General features: G+C 37.3%; 1 protein-coding gene across 4 annotated transcripts in view; it reads left to right on the forward strand.

The window, feature by feature from the left end:
- Positions 1-21,524, forward strand: part of enox2 (ecto-NOX disulfide-thiol exchanger 2) — a 412,131-nt gene that overhangs the window by 314,974 nt on the left and 75,633 nt on the right. For all 4 annotated transcript variants that reach the window (XM_056472047.1, XM_056472048.1, XM_056472050.1 and 1 more), the window contains 2 exons: positions 15,893-16,099; positions 19,906-20,139. In XM_056472047.1, the coding sequence (XP_056328022.1) occupies positions 15,893-16,099; positions 19,906-20,139 (441 nt within the window). The remainder of the gene's footprint in view (positions 1-15,892; positions 16,100-19,905; positions 20,140-21,524) is intronic.

A 21,524-nucleotide genomic window follows, 5' to 3' on the forward strand; every position in this document is an offset into this window, starting at 1 on the left:
TCAACTCTTTAAACAGCAACTGTATTTACATATTATTCCATGTGAAAGGTGCTGCGTATTTAAAAGCCTTTTCTTCCCATCTCAGTCCGCACTTTAGGAAAAGACAGTAAATAAACATCCTGTGACCGAGGGCCATAGTTAAGAACAGGCTTTTTACAAATGTAACTCTGTAGATATGATAGGATGAAACCCAGTATAGATTTGTACACAAGGATATGCCAATGCTTGAGCCTACGAATGGACAAAGCACACCAACCTGCCCTAGTATACAGCACACAACGATGAGTAAAGGATTTAAAATTAGGTATAAATCTTAGTGCACCATGGTAAACAGTATCCAATGCATGCATACTTTGAGATGAAGCATGCAATAGACAACATCACCGTTGTCCAATATCGACATAAATGTTGCATTAACCAGCTTCTTTTAGCTTCTTTTTAGCATCAATACTTAATTCTAAAATAGAAGCCTAAAATTACTTTCATTTTTTCACCAATTGCTGAATGTGAGAACTAAAAGAAAGTGTATATCAATTAAAATTCCAAGATGTTTGTACTGGGACACCAATTTAATCTCTGTACCATGAGTAGTAGTAATAGGACCTAACTTTTGCTTAGTTTGTTTTGAATTTGAAAATAGCTTAAGTTTTGTTTTATCAGCATTTAAAACTAGTTTAAACGCAGATTAATTATGTTGAAGTACATTAAAAGCGTAAAGATTTCATTTGAAGAATTTGAAGTCATTATTTTATTTTGTAATATACTCTTTTTCTGTTATTTGTAAAGGAAGCATTTCTCAGTTTGTTAGCATTTTTTGTCTTTTTTAGCTTTATTTGGGTTATTAAAAAGGGTACTATGCTTTTTTGGTAACCCGGGACATTTGTGGTATATTTGTGGTAGTAGCCAAAAATAGATTGTATTACATTGAGTCAAAACTATTGATTGCTGTTTTTTTATGCCCAATATGTCTAAGTATATATCATATTTCATAAAGATGTTTAGTAAATAGTTTTTTTGTAAATCTGTCAAAACAAATTTTTTTGGATTACCAATATGCATTGCTAGAAATAGAATTTGAACGAGGGAGTTCAAACTTGAGGGAGTTTCACAATCCTCAGATTCCAGACTTTAGTTGTTCATTTCCTTCGGCTTAGTCCCCCTACTTATCAGGGGTTGCCACAGCGGAGTGATTATATGTTTTACACAGCGGATGCCCTTCCGGCAGCAACCCAGTACTGGGGAACATCCATACACACTCATTCACACACATACCTTATGGACAATATAGTTTATTTAGTTCACCTATACCGCATGTCTTCGGACTGTGGGGGAAACCAGAGCACCCAGAGGAAATACACACCAACACAGGGAAAACATGCTGACAGAAATGACAACTGGTCCAGCCGGGACTCGAACCAGCGAGGTGAGGTGCAGTGAGGTGACAGTGCTAACCACTGAGCCACCATGTCGCCCTGAAATAGTTGTACCTTGGTCAAATAGTGTCCTATACTAACAAACCATACAGCAATGGAAAGCTTATTCGTGTAAATATCAATTTCCAAAATCTTTTGGTTACATCGTATGTTTATACTGTATTGTGTGCAATATTGGGTATGTGTCATTTTTGTTTTATGTAGTTTGTTTTCTTTATTTTTTATTACTGAAAACACATTAGTGTTTTGACTGTGCCTTATAAATAAGTTGACTTTGTTAGTTAGTGAACCTAGTGAGCACTTTTGGGAATTATAGGTGGCACAGCTAAATGTTGTAATTACTTTAACCAGCTTTTTTGGCCACCGTTGTCAATTTTGATCAATACACCTTACTGGATTTTAATTTAGTTATAGTTTGTCATTAACATTGTTAAGCAGTGTGTTTGCATCAAACCTGGACAGTGTTTTGGCATCATAGATATGCCATTGCTTGAATTAAATCTGGAGAGCATTTTTGGACAATATCGATTTGTTCATGCAATATATATATTTTAGAGTAATATTGGTAAGCTTGAATCAAACAGCATTTTGGAATATCTTAGTCATTTAAATTAATCCCAAAAAGTAATTTTTATCTGTTGTTTACTTACATTTTTTTGTCACCATAGGTGGCTTAAATAAATAATGTCATCAAACTTAATCTTCTTGGGCATAATGTACACATGTGTGGATATTTTAGGTATTGTAATTTTTTTATTACAAATAGATCTGTATTATAATAGGTGTTTAAATCACATTTTATTTCAGCTTAAACCTACATAAATGAATAGGCCATCCAAGGTCTGCCAGTCAGACCTTGACAGCATTTCTGGATTTCATTGGCATGTGCAAATTCTTGTAGCATTTTTGAGTCTTAAACTGCCTGTGGTATTTTGCTTTCCAAAAAACCTGTTTTGCATGTTTATCTCTGTTGAGATGTATAAAAAACTTATAGACAGTATAGGCCGTTCTGTGTCAATATACACAGAATAGCCTTACATTTGCCTCTCAATTGTGAAAATTCCTATTGAAATGACTGGATTTTGCCCAAAACAGTAAATGTTGACCGCAACTTTATGAACATGAACAAACCAAACATTATTAGATGTTTTGAATTAAATTTAGGCAAAATTGTTGGCCACCATGAACATGTTGAAGTGCTCAATTTCAACCTAAAATACTTTTATAAACCCTTTCTATTGTTTGATCAACATTTGCAAACACACATTTTCAAACTTGCTTGTGAAAGCATGCAGCATGTGTTCAGTTTTTTAACATTCCGTCATGCTCAAACTGCTATTTTGATGGTTAAAAGGCTTTTGGTTTCTATGTTCAGTATTGACTCTTTTAAACTTTTAGACTTTCATTGTCTAAACACAACCCACAATGCAACCACTGCAAACTTAGAGCAAGGAAACCATTGTAATAAATAAGAAACACTGTAAAAACTGTGTTTGAATGAAAAGCAAGAAGTGGAAGCACACCGCTCATACAGTATATTGCTCTCCTGTGGCTGAATACCTGTTTAAGGTGCTTATGATCGCTACAGGCTTCCCACAGAGACACTGTCCTGCTTTCCTCTTTCAAGAGGGACAATACACAGCAGGTAGACGGCTGTCAAGCTGAATGAAGAGTGGCTTTTGAGAAGTCAACTCATCTTATCTGCAGCCTCACTCCTGACACCCCACTCCAGCAAACAAAAGACCCAGTCTCCTTCTTTTGCCATCTCACACTCAACACTTCCAAGTCAGGCTTCCTGTGCAGTGAAGTATTTGGAGGTCTGAGACTAAAATCGTGCTTTTTGGAATTTACAATATACACTTCACACTTCACTATGGAACTTTAAATGCAACTAGGAATGTTTATTTTATTTTTTGGATTGTGCAAACAGGTCTGTCTTTAGCAGTAGAGCTTGGCGATATGACAAAAAATCTCCTATCACCTTATAATATACTACCATTTCTCTAAATTAAAGAGCCCATATTATACATTAAATAGGGTCATATTTAGGTTGTAAGGGTCTCCAACAACAGTCTAATATGCATGCAAGGTCAAAAAACACTTTTATGGTCTTATAATCTGCATTTATTTTTACCTAATTATCCCAGCGACTCCCATATGAATCATTCAGCGATTCATTTGTTCCCAACCCTCTCCTCAGCACGAAGCTAATCTGCGCTGATTGGACCGATGACAGCCTGCTGCGATTGGTCGACACGGACAGGCTTCAGCACGAGGCAGAGTGAAATGCCCAGCTGCTAATCAACTATATAAAAGTAGTCACAGTGCATACGCGCTTCATAGTGTAAGGCTTTTTCACACACACACACACACACACGCACATGCACACACACACACACACACGCACACACACACACACACACACACACACACACACACACACACACACACACACACACACACACACACACACACAACCCTCCTCAGAAGAACTGGGGAGATCTAAGCAAGTCTCCTAGCCACTTTACCTGCTCTTTTTCTCTCTCTCTCTCTCTCTCTCTCTCTCTCTCTCTCTCTCTCTCTCTCTCTCTCTCTCTCTCTCTCTCTCTCACACACACACAACGCTCCTCAGAAGAACTAGGGAGATCTAAGCAAGTCTTCTAGCCACTTTACCTGCTCTTTTTCTCTCTCTCTCTCTCTCTCTCTCTCTCTCTCTCTCTGTCTCTCTCTCTCTCTCTCTCTCTCTCTCACACATACACAACGCTCCTCAGAAGAACTAGGGAGAGCAACGCGAGTCTCCTAGCCACTTTACCTGCTCTTTCTCTCTCTCTCTCTCTCTCTCTCTCTCTCTCTCTCTCTCTCTCTCTCTCTCTCTCTCTCTCTCACGCGAGTCTCCTGTCTCCTAGTCCCTAGGCGTCACACACTCGACCTGCTCTTTTTCTCTCTCTCACACACACACACACACAAACACACGCACACACACATCACGCTCCTCCTCAGAACTAGGGAGATCGACACGAGTCTCCTGTCTCCTAGCTTACGATGGCCATAGCAACGACAAACGGCAGTGGAACGTAAGCTCACAAAAGCATTTAACGTTAAATCCTTAAACAAAGCGGCATGCGTCGCTTTTTTAACGTGGCTTACATGCGATAAGAGAATATAAAGAGTAACCGCGTGTACTGTACCAGGTTAACAAGTAACAAAACACAAAATACATAATTTGCAAGCTAGAGTAAACGAGGCAACAATTTTAATCGCACTTACTTACACTAGTGAATAAACCTCAACCACTGACTCTTCACAGTTTCATCTTTGGGTAGAGACTGTCAATATTATCCATCTGAGCACAGCGTGACTTCATTCGACCGGCGGCGTCTGTGTGTGTGTGTCTAGTGTTTTTTCTGTGTTAGTGGGCGGGGCCGCAGGTTTCAAATCTCCCTGGTTTGTGCGCGTAACTACTGGCGAGGCTTGTGTTTCGTGGCTGCGTCATCTCGAAACACCTAATGACTTGTTATCAAGACAACTCGTTTGAAGCACTATGAGTCGACTCTTTTATAGATGAATCAATAATTTTAAACACTGTACACTTACAGATTTAAGCCTTAGCTGGATATTTCACTTCACTTAGAGCTGTGTAACACACTACATGGAAGGGCATTTTCAAAAACCCATAATATGGGCTCTTTAAATGAATTAATAGTTTATATATTGACCACATCTAAAGGACTATTTCCTTTTTACATTTTAAATTATATGCTCAGAAATCTACTCATTCATATGTGATCATCTTTCTCTCTGTATTAATAAATTCAGGGCAAGTGTTTGATTAAAAATGTAGAAGTATTAAATAAATAAAAATAAAATATAAAAACACGATTCGAAACAAATGGTTACATGTCCAACATAAAAATGCAAAATTAAAAAAATGTGAACGTACTTTGTGTCTTTCTCACAATGCTGTTATTCATGTTTCTATTGGCATCTTTGTATTAGCATGTAATATTGCGCTAATATAAATTAGGAAAAAGTATTTCCATAAACCATGTATTTTATGACACCATGAAATAAGCAACAGAGCATACTATGAAATGATAGACTTAAACCTGCTGTTCTCAATCCTGGTCTCTGCGGCATACTTTGTATGCTTCGCTTACCGCTTTAGAGGTTTGTTTCATTTGACCTTAAGTGCCCTGTGAAGTGGACATCACAGGATTTTCTGCCATGATTCCAATTTGAAAGCGTGTTCAATTCAAAGGGTAACATTTGCACATGTTGTAACTTCTATACTAATCACATGATTATGGTTAAGTAACACTTCACACATCTATTAAAATTAAAAACTTCAATATCAGTCTATTTCCGGTGTGCAGGGGGTCGAGAGCAGTGAACATGTAGAGAACATTGCATATTTGTGGTGTCACAAGATACATTGTTTACAGTAGTACTTAGTTACTTCAGTGCTTCCCACAGGTTTGAAATATATTTGCAGTGGTAGCCGGATTGAAACTTTATTCACCCACATCACATAAATAGTTTACTATATGTGACAAACAAAACATAATTTCATTTTTAGCAATAATTTTATTTATTATGACACAGTTTCCATGGGTTAAATTAAAAAAAGACTGCTGAAATATAGAAATCCACCATTTCTGTTTGATATTCAGGAGCCATGTGCATCCACTGACAGGTAAAATCTGCTTCTCTCTCTTTCAGGTTCAAAGCAAACTTGAATCCCTAAGCATGTATATAGAATAATATACGTAATATACTAACATCATCAAATAAATAAAATAAACAGCAAATGAGAAATAAATGACAGAAAAAGGAATAAAAACAGCTATCTCTAAAACATATCCTACTTACAAGATAAAACAAAGTGTAGATTACCTAAATAAGGCAAATGCGTCGATTAACCACTTATTGTGTTCATATATTTTGCAGCCAGTGTAGATGTCATTTCGTCCTCTCCGAGTATATAGTAAAGTTTTTCTGACTCGTTTAGATTAAAGAATCTATTATTTACTTTTTCTCTCTGTCTCACAGCTTTGCGCACTGTAAGCTGTGACGCAGGCCGAAAGTAGTCTTTAATAAAAAAAGAGTTGTGCAAAAACGCGTACAAGCTTTAGAAAGTAGATTTAGGAGATTTAGAAATCCAGGCCGGACATATTTTGTGCCAAAAAGGCAAGTCTCTGTGAGTCTGCAGTGCACGTGACTGTCTGTGAGTGTTGACAGGTCTCGCGCAAAGAACGAAACAGGTAAACAAAAGAGAAGATTTTCCACTGCTTAATCAATCTCTGATGTTTGGATATGTTAGGCGGATAAAAAAATTGTGTAAAAGGATGTTAATAATAGTAAAAAAAAAGAAAATGTCTGACTAAATATAGTTGGGGGGCTGTTAATATACTTGGGCGGCCCACCCAAGTAAAGTCTATGTGTGGTAAGCACTGCACTTTCCAAAACCTTTTCATTCAATGTTCCTTGCTGGTGGAATGATCTTCATGACTAGTATTATTCAAAAGTCATTTAAATACCCATCTCTTTTGCGTTCAACTGAACCCCTGTGAACAAAACTAGGACCCCCTCATTTCTTCTCCCACCACACTGCATGAAAAACATTATCAAAACATTATGCAATTCTGAGTGTGCCTCACACAGGTGAGTGGGCTTGACAAACCACCTGTAGAAAACACACGCTTTTAGTTCAGTTTAATTCAAAATTTCTTTATTGGCATGACTGTAAATTATACAATATTTCCAAAGCTTGAAATAGGAGGACAAATATAAAACTACCATAAAACATCAAAATAAAAGAATAGAAACAAAATACCATAATAATTTAAACTTAAATGAACAATGTAAGAAATAAAAATGTGAACATTTCAAACCACAGTGTTTAACATATAAACACACAGACAAATGGTCACTATGGTAGGCAGTAGGGAAGCATACAGTAATACACGTTCATCTTTCATCTCTCTGACACTTTAACCAACTTTTGCACCAGACACTGTTGTGGAAAAAACAACCCAGGCTCATTCTGAAAAAATAGTCCCGTAGACGTTTCTGGAGACAGCTGAATACGTCCCGGGAGGTACGTATTTTTGCAGTTTTTGTTTTCGCGAATCCGTGAGAGGCAGCTGCGTGCGCTTTTTTATATTGAATGTCTCGCGCCGAGTGCCGTTCGCGCCCACGCTGTTCTTGAGTAAACCCACCAGAGACCGCTGTCAAACAACCGTCTGTCTGTCTGTCTGACTGAATGAATGATTGACTCGCTTACTTCCCTAATCCAAACCAACAATTTACAAAAGCCGTCCAGAAAAAGAAAAGCCCTCGTCTGATTTCTTTACCACGTTTTCGGATTTTGCCACATTCTCACCCTGTTATGAACTTGTTCACTTTATTTTTTGGATTCTGTTTTTGTCTTACCTGATTTCTAGAACCGCTCTTCCCCGGGCTTGAACCCGGTCATCGTGGTCAGCTCCTCTCTTCGTCTCAAGTCTGCCGACATACACAACAAGCTAACTGGACAAACTGGTTGCGGCGGGAGAGCCCTCCACACGGAGGTAAGCGGTCAGCCGGTAAGCGCGAAAAGGAACGGCTTCATACCGCCCCGTAGCGTTCACTTAAAAAACGCAGTCTTCGTTTAAAAAATGCAGTCGTACGTACTGTACCTCCGGCTACATAATTCGCAGTCTCCGGAAACGTCCGCAGGACTACGTTTTCAAAATGAGCCTGGGTTGGGAAAAAAGGTTCTGGTCTGCAAAATATTTTCTAAATAGTTTTCAAAAAATAACAAAGTCTGAGGTCAGAAGTCTTTAGGCAAAGCAGCTTATTGTTACAGCATCAGTAACAACAAAGACAGGCCGTTCGAGTGTCTGATGAGTGTAGGCCAGCATACACTTTAAAAACACTTCTTTGTCTTAACACTACCCAAATTTAAACATTAGCACACCTCCATTAGCTTCTCCACTAATAGGAAGTTGGGTAGTTTTAAGGTCATAGAATTTTGGAAGTCATTGCAACTGAGCATGGGTGCATGTCTGAGTGTGCAGGTGTGCATGACCATGAGTCGCACATTAAACAGAACGCAAGTGCCCTTATGACCTTACTTCCATACATCTGTTTCTGTTACATTACTTGCACATCCTGCTCTTTTAATTCTTTTCCTGTTTCTGGCTGTGTTTGCACAGTATCCTTGCATTTCTCATCAGACTACAGTCTGCTTGAACATGGCTTCTTCATAATAGTATAAAGGTCAAAAATACAAAGGATGATAATAATAATGTAACATTTATTGGACGATAATAAGGTAATGGCATTAAAAAAAACATAAAAAGTCATAAAAAATAATAATAAAGTCATCCAAATAGGCATATAACTGAAAGTAATGCGATCATCAAACATTCATCAATACATCAATAAATTCATCAATAGCACATTCTTACAATCACTCCATATCTAAAATAAACAAAACAAAACGCCATGCATTTATGAAGTGTGCTTCACACAGCTGAGCGGGTTTAACAAACCACCCATAGAAACACACCCCCTCCTTACTCTAGCACTTAAATCTCTGAACAATAACAGTTCCATTGCACTTCTTGTGTGTATTGCCTCTTCTTGTTGAATCGCTGAATTCCTCCTCAATTGTAAGTTGCTTTGGACAAAAGCATCTGCTAAATGACTTACTGTAAATGGAACTTGATGACCTCAACACAGTTCCTTCTTGGAGCTCTCTTCAGAGCTGGTTTTCTACAGTATATAGGGTGTGTTGAAGAAAAGATGCAAATTCAGCATTGCAGGAGGCTGCAAGGATCAGTATTGAGAACCACAGGTTTATATAATATATATCATCATATTGCACAGCCCTATTTGGCAGCGCTGGGCATTTTCCTCACCTATATACATTCAAAACCCATGTTCTTCCAGCAGTACGGTTGTCATCTCCACCATCTATGTGTTTTTGAGCGCGTGCCTGCATGCGAGGCAGAGATACACCTGCGGCTGTCTTCATTTTAGCTGATTAGCGTTAAGCTTGTTGACGACTGTCTCTCGGTTGAGCGCTCGCAGTGCTGGAGGTACACGGTGCCCTCCTGAATTTATGTCCCAGACCCTCCTGTGTCATCTTAACTCACTCTTCAACAAAGCGCCTTTGACGGCACAGGATATATAGCCACGGAGCCGTGGGAAGAGCATTGGTTTGTGAAATAATAGGGTTTGATTTCATTGCTTTGTAGCTTCCACTTTGAGGCATTGTAGTTACTGGAGAAACTCTCCAAAGCTATCTCAGACATCTCAGATCTGGTGCATCGTTGTGTGTAATTTCATATTGCCATCTTGGGGGACAATAGAAACAAATCAGCCACTGGCTTGCATCGTGAGACTCATGATATTATATACTTTGCTTTCTCCCCACAGTATGCATATGAAAACAAAAAGTGGGTGTATTTGATTTGGAAAAGTTCAGAGGTATGGCACTCTTTCTTGTGGTGCTTCTCTGTTTCTTCTAAAGCAAACATCTACTGTGTTTTTATTACTTGCTCAAAGTTTCGACTTTCAAGAGACTGCTGATGTCAAACCAGAATGTTTCATGTGCATTTGACAAAGTAAACATTTGCTCACCTGGGCCAGCGAGTAGTATTTAATGGAGCTCTGCGTAAGAAGTGACGGAAGATGAAAACCAAACTACTTGGCCCTTAGAGATTGTCAGTGATTTCACTTAAACTAGGAACCTGAAGTCTCTTGTTCTGTAGTCATAATGAGAAAAATAAACTTTGTGTGTGTTTTTATTCAGCCTTTAGGCTTTTAGGCTACACATTATATGTGTTATTGGTGAATACTGAATACCTACTAGATGATCTTTTTTAAGAAGTTTTCTCAAACATGGCAGGGTTTTGAACTGCTAAACTATAGTGGCTGGGTATCCAAAACTCTTTCTCTACGATTGTTCACAAAACATATTAAAGAAAACTAAGGTATTTTGTTGAGATATTTCACCACCAATACCTTGGTAAACCATGGTAAAGCTTCTGTATGTAGTTTTTTTGGACTCTTTTGAAGCAAAGTAAAACTAAAAATGAATTTCAAAATAGACTTACTACAAAATATGTGTTACTCTGACCAAACAAAAAGTCCTACAGCTACTGTAGCTATTCTCCTTTTAATTGTGTATTCTGTGTCAGAATTTTAAAAAATGTATGTGTGATTCCGCTTACTGCCAATTTACCCAATAAACAACCTGAGTTTGGAACATGGGTCGATCAATAATGAACATACACACTTTGGGTTTTTAAACCTAGCATGCCTGGTTGTTACACAAATGCTATTTACCAATTTGTCTTTTTTGAGTGAATCCAGCATACATTTGGCTCAGAAAATAGATTTTATTTAAAATATGTACATTAAAACTAGTCTATATAGCATTTAAAACACTTTTAATGGAACGTTTGAAGGTGGTTTTGTATATTTTAAGTGCATTTAACTATTTTTGTTTGGTCATGGCAACCTAAAACCAGCACTTCATGTTTCTGACTGGTAAAAGATGTATTCTGTTAACCTCCAGTATTCTTTATTACTAATAAATATTAGTATATAATGCCAGGTAAAAAGTGCTTCCCTGATGTAAACAGCCATTGTTGACATGACATGACATCTCATCTCTGTATGTTGTGTCATTTGAAATAAAATTATTTACAGCATATTATAGAGACTATAGATGGAAGAAAAAAATAGCGGTGCTGGGAACTAAAAAGGATGAACGTTGAAAACATCCATGCTGGGTTTGAAGTAACACTGCTGTGCTGTTTCATCATAGGGAAAGGAGAGATGTATTGTTTCAACTGTAAGTGAGATTGACCCAGACACTAACCCAGCTGCCACACACCTGAAAAGCTTTATGACCAAAAAAATGAAAATCCACATAAATATTGAAGATGTGTTTGCTAAATGGGGACAGCTTTAAGCCTGTTGTCAGCTGTGCTTGTTGTCGTCAATCTGGCAACCCAGATGAGACTTTATTTGGAATTTAGACTGCAGTAAAGGCTAGATGATTTTCAAAATCTTGCAAAACTGTTTCATCAGTATGTTTTTTTAGGAAAAACATTATAGACGTTTAACCATGCTCTACATCTCTTCTTCACAATTACTATTGTTTATTGGTCACATACTGTACTGTACCTCTCACAGTCCAATCTAAGCAGCTTCTGTATGTGCTGTAATGCTGCGCCATGCATATTCAAATCCACTGTCAGTCTTTTCTCTGCAAATCCTTTCTATGCAAATGAGGCTCTTCATAGAATGAATCAGATTCGCAAACATTGACTGCCACAATTAGCGATTTGCTTTAAAGCAGAGACAACACATACACTGAAAAAAGTGTTGCATGCAAAACTGTTGCAAACAATTTATTTGTGTTGAATTTAAACAAACAAATTAAATTTAATAATGTTCAACTTAATTTGTTTGTTTAAATTCAGCCCAAATAAATTGTTTACAACCACTTGACGTACAAGAAATTGTGTAAATCCAAGGAATTATCTTTGAATCATTTTTTTAAGTGTACAAACTGGATGTAATTTCAGATTAATGTACATGTATGTTTCCAGGTGGCCACGATAATCGCAAATAATCATTTTTGAGTTTTGGAATTAGTCAATTCACGTGTCAATTTATCAGATCATGATATTCAGCAGACTAATTTTGTTGCCATAATTGCACCGGTACCCGATTTGCATAATTCCTTCAGTGAATCAGGTGCTATAACGAGGCATGCAAATAAATGATGCTGTAAGCGGATGTGGATATTTAGCGAATCCCCCATGAGTGTTAGTGCAGACTTTCAGACTTCAGCTATGATCAAACAGACGCGTTATTTTATGCAGGGTAAACATGTTCAAAGACATATTTCTTTACACATGAAAATACCGCAGCACATCTCTCAAAAATCCGAATCCACGCTCCATATGCTCAAATGTTTTCCCGCATATGCTGTATCCTCCAGCGTCACCAACAAGACAATAGAGTATTATATTGGTTTCCACTGACAGCAGCTGACATAAACCTAAAGCTCATCATGAGCCGCCACAATAAACAGGAGTTAGTGTAATGCTGGTGATGATGGATGGCAAGTGTTAAGGGGCAGCTGTGGGGTCCGAAGAGACTTGCTTATTTATAGTGACTGGCTCACAGCCAAACATGCCTGAACGGCTTTGCGTCTGACTCCTTTTGGACCCCCAGTCAGGCATGCGGTCCCCTCTGAGTCCCAGCAGGTGCTTCCTTCAACTGCATTCCCACAGCTTGTTAAGACAGTCTCTTTTGGCCCGATGGAAAGCACGGATTATTCGTCTTCGCGGCATCTCTGAGTAATCAGCTAGCACCAGAGGAAGGCCAGATTTGGATGGCAAGATTTGCACTTGTAATCCAGTCATGTAACAAGTGCTAAGTTGCATTGATTATTCCTTCTCATTCTAGTTTTCTCAATGCATCTTATTCATAGTTGAATTGGTTTATCAAGAAGAGATTAGCTTTGTGAACCCAGGGTTCTAGCACAGTGTGCTGCAAATTAAACTGAGTAAGCCATGGTTTGTGTGAATTTCACCCTTCTCTTATCTTTTTATACTTCCCAAAATTCTTTGTGCAAATTATCGGAGTAACTTACAATAAACTCTAAACTGTGAATAATTGTAAAAAGCTGGGTGCTATATAGTGCCATTATTCTCCTCAAAGTTTACCCGTAAATGTTAAAAGTAGAGATATACCAAAAAGAAAATTCTGGATGCGCTGGGACAAAAAAAAAAACAAACGAAATAAAAATTCTTTGTAATAATGAAGTATTGTTTTATTAAATAAGATTATTTTGTATGACTGTTACGCCCCATGTGGCCCGGAGGATAAAAAGGGCTAAACATAATTATGATAATTCAAAAATTTTTAAAATTCCCCTGAGACTTTAGCTGCTATGGATCACCACAAACAATGGACGTGGCAAAAAGTGGTTCGCTTTATTTACAATAAAGATAAAAAAAGAATATTTAATTATCCAAAATGTATTTACAAATATGTACAATAAATGCAAAATAAGCAAACAAATCAATGAAACATTTGAAACAAGCCTGATAGAGAGGAAGGAAAATAAGCAGTGCCAAATCAAAGAAAATAACAAATTAAACACCCGCTAATCAATCCCTCCCCACCTTTAAATAACTAAAGAGAAATCTGAAAATAGAAAAAAAAAAACATCTTCGGCGTTACATGCCCCTCACTAAACTGCACTCACTATCAGTTGGGTCTTCTGACCTAATGAGTTAACAGAAAATCAACTACGTGTGTGTAAAATGTAATTCACGTGATGTACTTCACTTTCGCTTCCCTTTTACTAGATTTAAGCAGATTTAGCTTGGGCGTTCTGAATAGATGTACAACTCAAACAAACTAAAGTGAGCCAGAGAACAGGACAGGCACGCAAATGTCACACAGAAAGACTGAACCGTGACAAGAGACAAGGATCCCTCCCAGTCTGGTTCGAGTCATCACTAGATTGCTTAAATGACCCCCATCTTCTTCTGATTGGTCCACCTATGAAAACTCCATGAGTCAATTGGAACACCTAAACAGCAGACAACAAATAAAAATGGAAAAGGGAGGAGGGAACAACAGAGCAACACCCCCGGGCATGTGACAATGACTTTTAAATTTAACTCTATAACCTTTTGATTAATATACAGTGGGTGACAGTTCAATATGAGCATTACCGATTAAGGGACTAAGAAAAGGTTTTTAGGTGTAACAGCAGTTTGCGACTATGATGCCAGGGGGCACAAAGGGGCAAGAGGTGAACCAACAGAATATACAGTAGCTGTAAATACCCTGCTACTTGTAATTGAAAATTAAATAACAAAACAAAGCATTATAATTCCTTCTTTAATCATTAAAAACTTAACAAGCTTTATTATCATTGTAAACCTAAGAACAATGAGGATTCATTTTGAAAATAAAACGAAATAAAACAAAATAAAATGAAAGTACATAAATAAATAAATAAATAAATAAATAAATAAATAAATAAATAAACAAAGCAGTGTTTTAGCCTAAATATAGAAAGATGTACTATGTTTGTTATTTGAAAGTGATAGGACTAAGAGAACCAATAAATAATTTTTTTCATTTATATTTTGATGTACATTTTCTTTGTTGATTATATTCGACTAAGTCAATGTATGTCTTAATTAAAAAATAAATGAATAGTTAAATAGGTTAAAAAAATAATTATTTATTTAAAGACTTTATCAGTGAAAACAGAGAAACGGTCCGGCGCGTGGTCTAAAGGGCTCTTAAGTTGAATGCTATTTCATCAAAAGCATAAAAATAAACGGACCTGCCTAAAGCAGATCACTTAAATTATAATAAAAATAACTCAACGTATATATTGACAAAACACAAGCCAATAAAATAATCACATTTTTTGCAGTCGAAAGCCATCAATGCAGCAAGCAGCATGAACAAATGTCCTGTCAGTGCATTATTTAAGCAGACTTTACAATTAAAGTGAGCATGTGCAGTTTATGCACAGATCAGTGTACAGGTTCATGATCAGAATATATACAAAGCGGAACGCTGAGCTATTTTGAACTTTGACCGCGGCACGCACGCTCCACTGCTCGTGCGCTTTGGTCGATGCAGCAGAAATTTGGTCATTTTGCGGCCAAAAATTCTGAGAATTGCAAATTTTAGGGCATTTTACTACAATTAACATTCATTTCAGCTGACATCAAAAACCTTGAAACTACCCTTTCTGTAGCAATACAATGAATGTGTTGATTTTTACAGTACTGTATGGAATAAAAATAGAAAATGATCCCAAGGAACAAAGCACAGTGAACTCCAAAGAGCTTTGACCCCAGATATGCTTTATTATAAGCGATTCTAAGTGTAAAGCTATTTTTAATGCCAGATTAAAATAAAGCACTAAGCCAAACACACCGCTCTCATTTTTCACTTTGCATATGGATTATTTGAAGCACAATATTATTATTCCAAAGGATCTGTTTCAGGTTTTTTTAATGGAATTTCCCTAAACTAGAAGTGCAACTCATAATCTGTGCCCCCATAATTTGTCACAAGCAAATAAGGTAGATGCTATGGATATCAAATAAAAGTGCAAAAAGGCAGTGTTTCAGTGTGATCAATGTAATTTAGTACATTAGCGCTTTTAAAGATCATCCATATGAAGCTCAGTCTTTTAGATTGGAATTGGATAATGAATCATTTTAATGTCAAGGTCGTAAAAAAAATCAGCTATTGATTTAGCATGTTTCATCTTTTTCATACGTGGCATTCCGGTCAATAATGAGCTACAGACTTAATGCGGTGAAAAATAGAGATCAATATGTAGATAAAACAAAATGTCAGTGTATGTATTCTGGTGGTTTATTCTTCTTTTGTTCTTGTCTTCAAAGACCTGCCTCCTCCTGCCACCAGAGAGAGACCGCCAGGCTGTAAGACGGTGTTTGTGGGAGGTTTGCCAGAGAACGCCACAGAGCAGCTCATCGTAGAAGTGTTTGAACAGTGCGGAGGTATCATCGCCATCCGGAAGAGCAAGAAGAACTTCTGTCACATCCGTTTTGCAGAGGAGCACACAGTTGATAAGGCCCTCTTCCTGTCAGGTACACTTTCCAGAGAATTATCTTCTGTCTCTCACAGTTGCTCGATGTAAAACGTCTACAACATGTCTACATGCTGTTCTGTAAATATTTGAAAAGAAGCATAAATGCAAATCATATTCATTCTTATTTAAAGATTAATAAATTGTTTTGTTAAATGCAATTTTTATTTCATTATTTTTAGATAATGTTTTCCTCTGCATGTCATTAAAACCTTCAAATAGTTTATTTTGAATTAATTATAGCTGTTTTGTTAAATATGCGCTTTCATTGTGCATTATGCCCCTAAAAATTTCATGTCATAAGAATACGTAAAGCTTACTCATCACTCAAATTCCACACTTTTTTCATTTAATATGCAATTTTATGAATTTATTTATACAGATAATAAATATTTTATTATTAAGCTTTTATTATTAATACAATAGCCATTTTCTATAATTTAGTAAATGCTAAATAATGTTTAAAAATGTATCATTTAATTTAAATTATTTAAATTTTTATATTTAAATTTAGAATGTAAAAGCGTGCATGCATACAGTGTGAATGCATGACGTATTATTACAAATATACTAGTTTAAGGTATTTTGTATTATTATACCATACAAAAGACTGTTACACTCACCGGCCACTTTATTAGGTACACCTGTCCAACTGCTTGTTAACGCAAATTTATAATCAGCCAATCAGGTGTAATAGTGTGGGGGATATTATCTTTGCACACATTGGGCCCATTTTTGCCACAGCATACCTGAGTATTGTTGCTGACCATGTCCATCCCTTTATGACCACAGTGTATCTTATGATGGCGACTTCCAGCAGGATAACGCACCATGTCATAAAGCGTGAATCATCTCAGACTGGTTTTTTGAACATGACAAGTGAGTTCACTGTACTCAAATGGCCTCCACTGTGACCAGACTCACTCCAATAGAGCACCTTTGGGATGTGGTGGAACAGGAGATTTGCATCATGGATGTGCAGCCAACAAATCTGCAGCAACTGCGTGATGCTATCACGTCAGTAAGGACCAAAATCTCTGAGGAATATTTGCAGTACCTTGTTGAATCTATTCCACAAAGAATTTAGGCAGTTCTGAAGGCAAAAGAGGGTCCAACTCGATACTAGTAAGGTGTACCTAATAAAGTGACCGGTGAGTGTAGATTCCACCCCTGAAATTTCATAATGTCATAAAATTCCAGAACAAAGGCTAAATGACTTATGGACCACACTGTGTGACGTAGAATAATAATCACTTCACTTAACCTTTATGTCATGTAAATGAAGGCCATGTGTCCCTCCTGACTTGATAGATTGATGTTGAATTAATTAGGGGGGCGGAGCTTCCACACATCACTCAAAACACTCCAGATCTGTAGACGCAGACCATCAAGAGTCCCTGACAAAAGAGGTCAACAAGAATGCAAGCGCTGACACCTAGTAATACATTTCTGCCTTCGAACGCCGTAAATCAATCGTGAGCCATCCCAGAATGCACCTTAACACTGCTCACGTGACCTGCCAGGAGTGTGCTCGTCTTATCCCAAGTCACATCTTAAATCAGTCTTTGTATGCAAATATTAGGATGTCCATCTCTGGCCCAGAAAGCAAATTTAAAGTGCCGAGCGCTCCAATAATACCCTTTCCATTATTCATACTTCTCTGAGTGTTGCTCTCTCAGTGGCGAGGGGCGAGATTGAAGCGCTGCCCCATATATTATGTGGCCCCGTGACGGAGCTCTGCAGGCCTTTCCATAAATAATGGTGCTCATTTCTAACGTGAACACATTGCGTAAAATATTTAACAGCGTCAGGGGGCTGTAAAGCTGTGATAGAGAGGCGGAAGTAAACCGTGAAGCTCTTTCTCTCATTTCTGTTGACACGGCCGTCTCTGAATATACATTCTCCTTAAAAACACTTTTCAGGCCTCTCTATAATGTACTTGGAGCATCATGTGATTTATAATTCACCAGAGCCTCTTTCACGTACCGCTTGGCCATTTGTCAAGATATTTTTTTTTTCCAAGCAATTTTCTGTTTTATGCTGAAATATATAAACCTTAATACAAAACCGCTTCCTTTTTTCAGCCCTATCAGAAGCCAGATTATTCTCATACATCATGGCTTGTCTGTTCTGCGAGGGCTTTTATTTCGATTTCTCCAAACCGAGTGTAGCATTTGGGACCTTTTAACTTTTCACAAAAAATAAACAAATAGGAAGGGTTTGGCCTCAAATCTGTCAGAAAACACATGTTAGAGGGAATGAATAAACAGAGTGTGTCATCGAGTTTGTGGGTTCACTTTGTCACAGGTTTCCTCGTGAATCAGTGTTCATAACATTCTTGTGTTTAAGACAAAAAAAATCTGCTGTTCTCCTTTTCTTACCCGTTCCTTTTATCTATTTAACTTCTTGAACTCTTTTGTATGTTTGCTTTCCCCCTCCTCTTATGTTTGTTCATCCCATTTCTGCAATTTTCCTCTTTGTCAATTTTGTTGTCCTCTTTTTTTCACTTTTTATCACACTATATCCACCATCTTCCTATTTCCTTTCTTTTCTTCTGGCCTTTTTTCTACTCCCCTCCCCCACTTTCCACCTCTTCTTTATCCTTCCTCTTCCTCCTTGCTTTTATCTTTCCTTTCTCCTTATTTTTTTGTCTTTTCACGGCCTTTCATTTACTGCCCCCTGTTTTCTTCCTCCCCTTTTATTTATTTATTTTTTCTTTTCTCAATTTCCACTTTGACTTATTGCCTTTGCTTTTTTTCCTCATACCTTTCCTTACTTGTCTCCTTCCCTGTCTTTTTGGTTTGCTTTACTCCCTATTCCCATCTTTCCCCTCTTCTTTCTTTTCCTCTTTCTTTTTTAAAATCTTATTTTCCTGTTTTTGTTTTGTGTGCGCTATTTCTCTTTGCACCTCATTTGTTTCCACTTCCCCTTCTTTTTCTTTGCTCTGTTTCCTTTCCCACTTCCAATTTCCATTCTTTTTCCTTTTCCCCTTTCCCTTACTCTATCTTTACTTTATTCTATTTGTCAAATTCACTTTTTTATTGGCTCCTTTTTCATTACTTGTTCTTCCTCTCCTCTTTCTTCTTACTTATTTCCTTTGCTCTTTCCTGCTCCTCTTCCTCTTTTTTTATTCTTTTGCTCTGCTCTACTTATTTTCCACTTCCCATTTCCTGTTCTTTTCCCTTGCCCTTTTCCTTGTTCTACCTTTAATTTATTATTTTTCTCTGTCTAATTCAACTTTCATTTCATTTCTAATAATTTCCTTTCCTTTCTGTCTTTCCCTGCTCTTTCCTTTTCTCACCTTATTTTCGGCCTCCTTTTTCATTACTTGTTCTTACTTTCCTTCTTTCTCCTTACTTATTTCTTTTGCTTTTTCCTTCTCTTCCTCATTTTTTTATTCTTTTCCTCTGCTCCATTTTCCTCTTCAATTTCCTTTTCTTTTGCCCTTTTCCTTGTTCCACCTTTATTTGATTCTTTTTTGCCTGTCTAATTCAACTTTCTTTTTCTTTTCTATTAAATTCCTTTCTTTCTTTTCCTGTCTTTGCTTTACTCGCCTTATTTTCGGCCTCCTTTTTCATTACTTTTCCTTCCGCTTCCTTTTTCTTCTTACTTATTTCCTTTGCTCTTTCCTGCTCCTCTTCCTCATTTTTATTCTTTTCCTCTGCTCTATTTATTTACCTCCTCCCATATTCCCCTTTCCTTTATTCTACATTTATTTGATTTGCCCGATCAAATTCAACCTTCTTTTTCTTTACTTTGTCATTGTCCTTTTCTATTTCCACTTTATTTCCCTCTCCTCTTCTCCAGGTTATAGGATCAGGCTGGGTTCAAGTACAGATAAGAAGGACACAGGCCGGCTGCATGTAGATTTTGCCCAGGCTAGAGATGACCTGTACGAATGGGAATGCAGACAGCGCATGCTGGCCCGGGAAGAGAGGCACCGTCGCAGAATAGAAGAGGACCGTTTACGGCCCCCCTCACCACCCCCCATTGTGCATTACTCTGAGCACGAATGTAGCCAGTTAGGAGAAAAACTCAAAGGTAGGACAAATGAAATGTCCCAAGTTTTTGTCTGTCACTCTTCTGTTTTTTTATAATTATTATTATTTTGTTTTTTTCCCCCTGATTCATCTAAAAAGCTATGAACAGTCATGATTCCCTCTTGACTAGATATGTGTGTAAGCTATTTGTCTCTTTGAGTATAATGATCTATGAGGTTTGATAGAGACCATCTGTTCAGTGACTGTTTATCCTAATTTTTCTTTCTGTCTGGGAGAGAAAATGCTTTAAAAAATAGTGCTGTAGATGAAATCAGTTGAAAATACATGTGTACTCTTCAGGTTACCTTAGACTTTTCCATATATGATGCTTTATATGCAGTTCTGCTCACTTTGCGGTGGTTACAGATAACAGATGAAAGGAAGAAAGGACACGATGATATTACACACTGCCTTTAGGGAAGCTTTTGTGCTGTTTGCTGTATAAAATCTCAGCAGCACTCTCATATCGGCTAGATTTGTCTGTGTACAATCAATATTCAACGGTTATCTTTGACAATTATTATTTGAGATCTTTTAATGTCGACTCGCTGAGTCTGAATCAGATAAATAAGCAACAAAATCAGTTTAGTGATCAAGAGGGATTTCATATTCATCACACTTGGATGAATCTTAAAAGGGTTGACGGATTATAAATGTAAATTATTTGACAGAATATTTTTAATTATTACATTTGTGCAGTTTGGGCACCTGTATAAACCAAAGACCACCTAGAATTCTCAGTAGGACATATGTCGGTATGCATTCCAGGAGAACAGTAGCAAGAACCAAATAATAGTTGTGTTTTCCTTTTTTACAGCAGTCTTTTTAGCTGTACAGACCGCAGTATCTTTGCAACACACTGCTTACAAAGTTAACGCCAAACAGCTGAACAAATCTGTGCCAAACTGTTCTTTTTGTTGATTCCTCTTCTTTTTTTAATTTGTGGATTTTGAATAAACACAACAACCCTAAAGAATAATAGCTTGCTAGATGAGACTCCCTGTGGCATTCATTACAGTGATTTTCAGCTTTCTCTGTTTCACATCTCATTCCCGGCTGAAAGTATCAAGCCAAAGCTTTTTAGTTTTGGAGTAACTGCCTGCAAACACACATACTTACCTGTCTTCACAAATCAGGAATTCACAAACAACATCTTCTACCTAAATAATGTTTTTAAAGAAAGTATCCACGAGTTTTGATTGACCATATTTGCTCGTCCGGAACTGTTGCATCTTGCTTGCACGTCCTTCCTCATTCTGTTGTCCTCTCCTAAATGTCCTCTACTTGTTTTTTTGGGCCCAATAAACATGTCCTGCTAATAAGTTTTGACACCAGAAGGTCCCACATGAGAAGTGTTCCTCTCCAGCATTGTACTCAGCTCTCTTC

This window comes from Danio aesculapii, chromosome 14, assembly GCF_903798145.1.
Source record: "Danio aesculapii chromosome 14, fDanAes4.1, whole genome shotgun sequence".
In the NCBI taxonomy this organism is placed as follows: domain Eukaryota; kingdom Metazoa; phylum Chordata; class Actinopteri; order Cypriniformes; family Danionidae; genus Danio; species Danio aesculapii.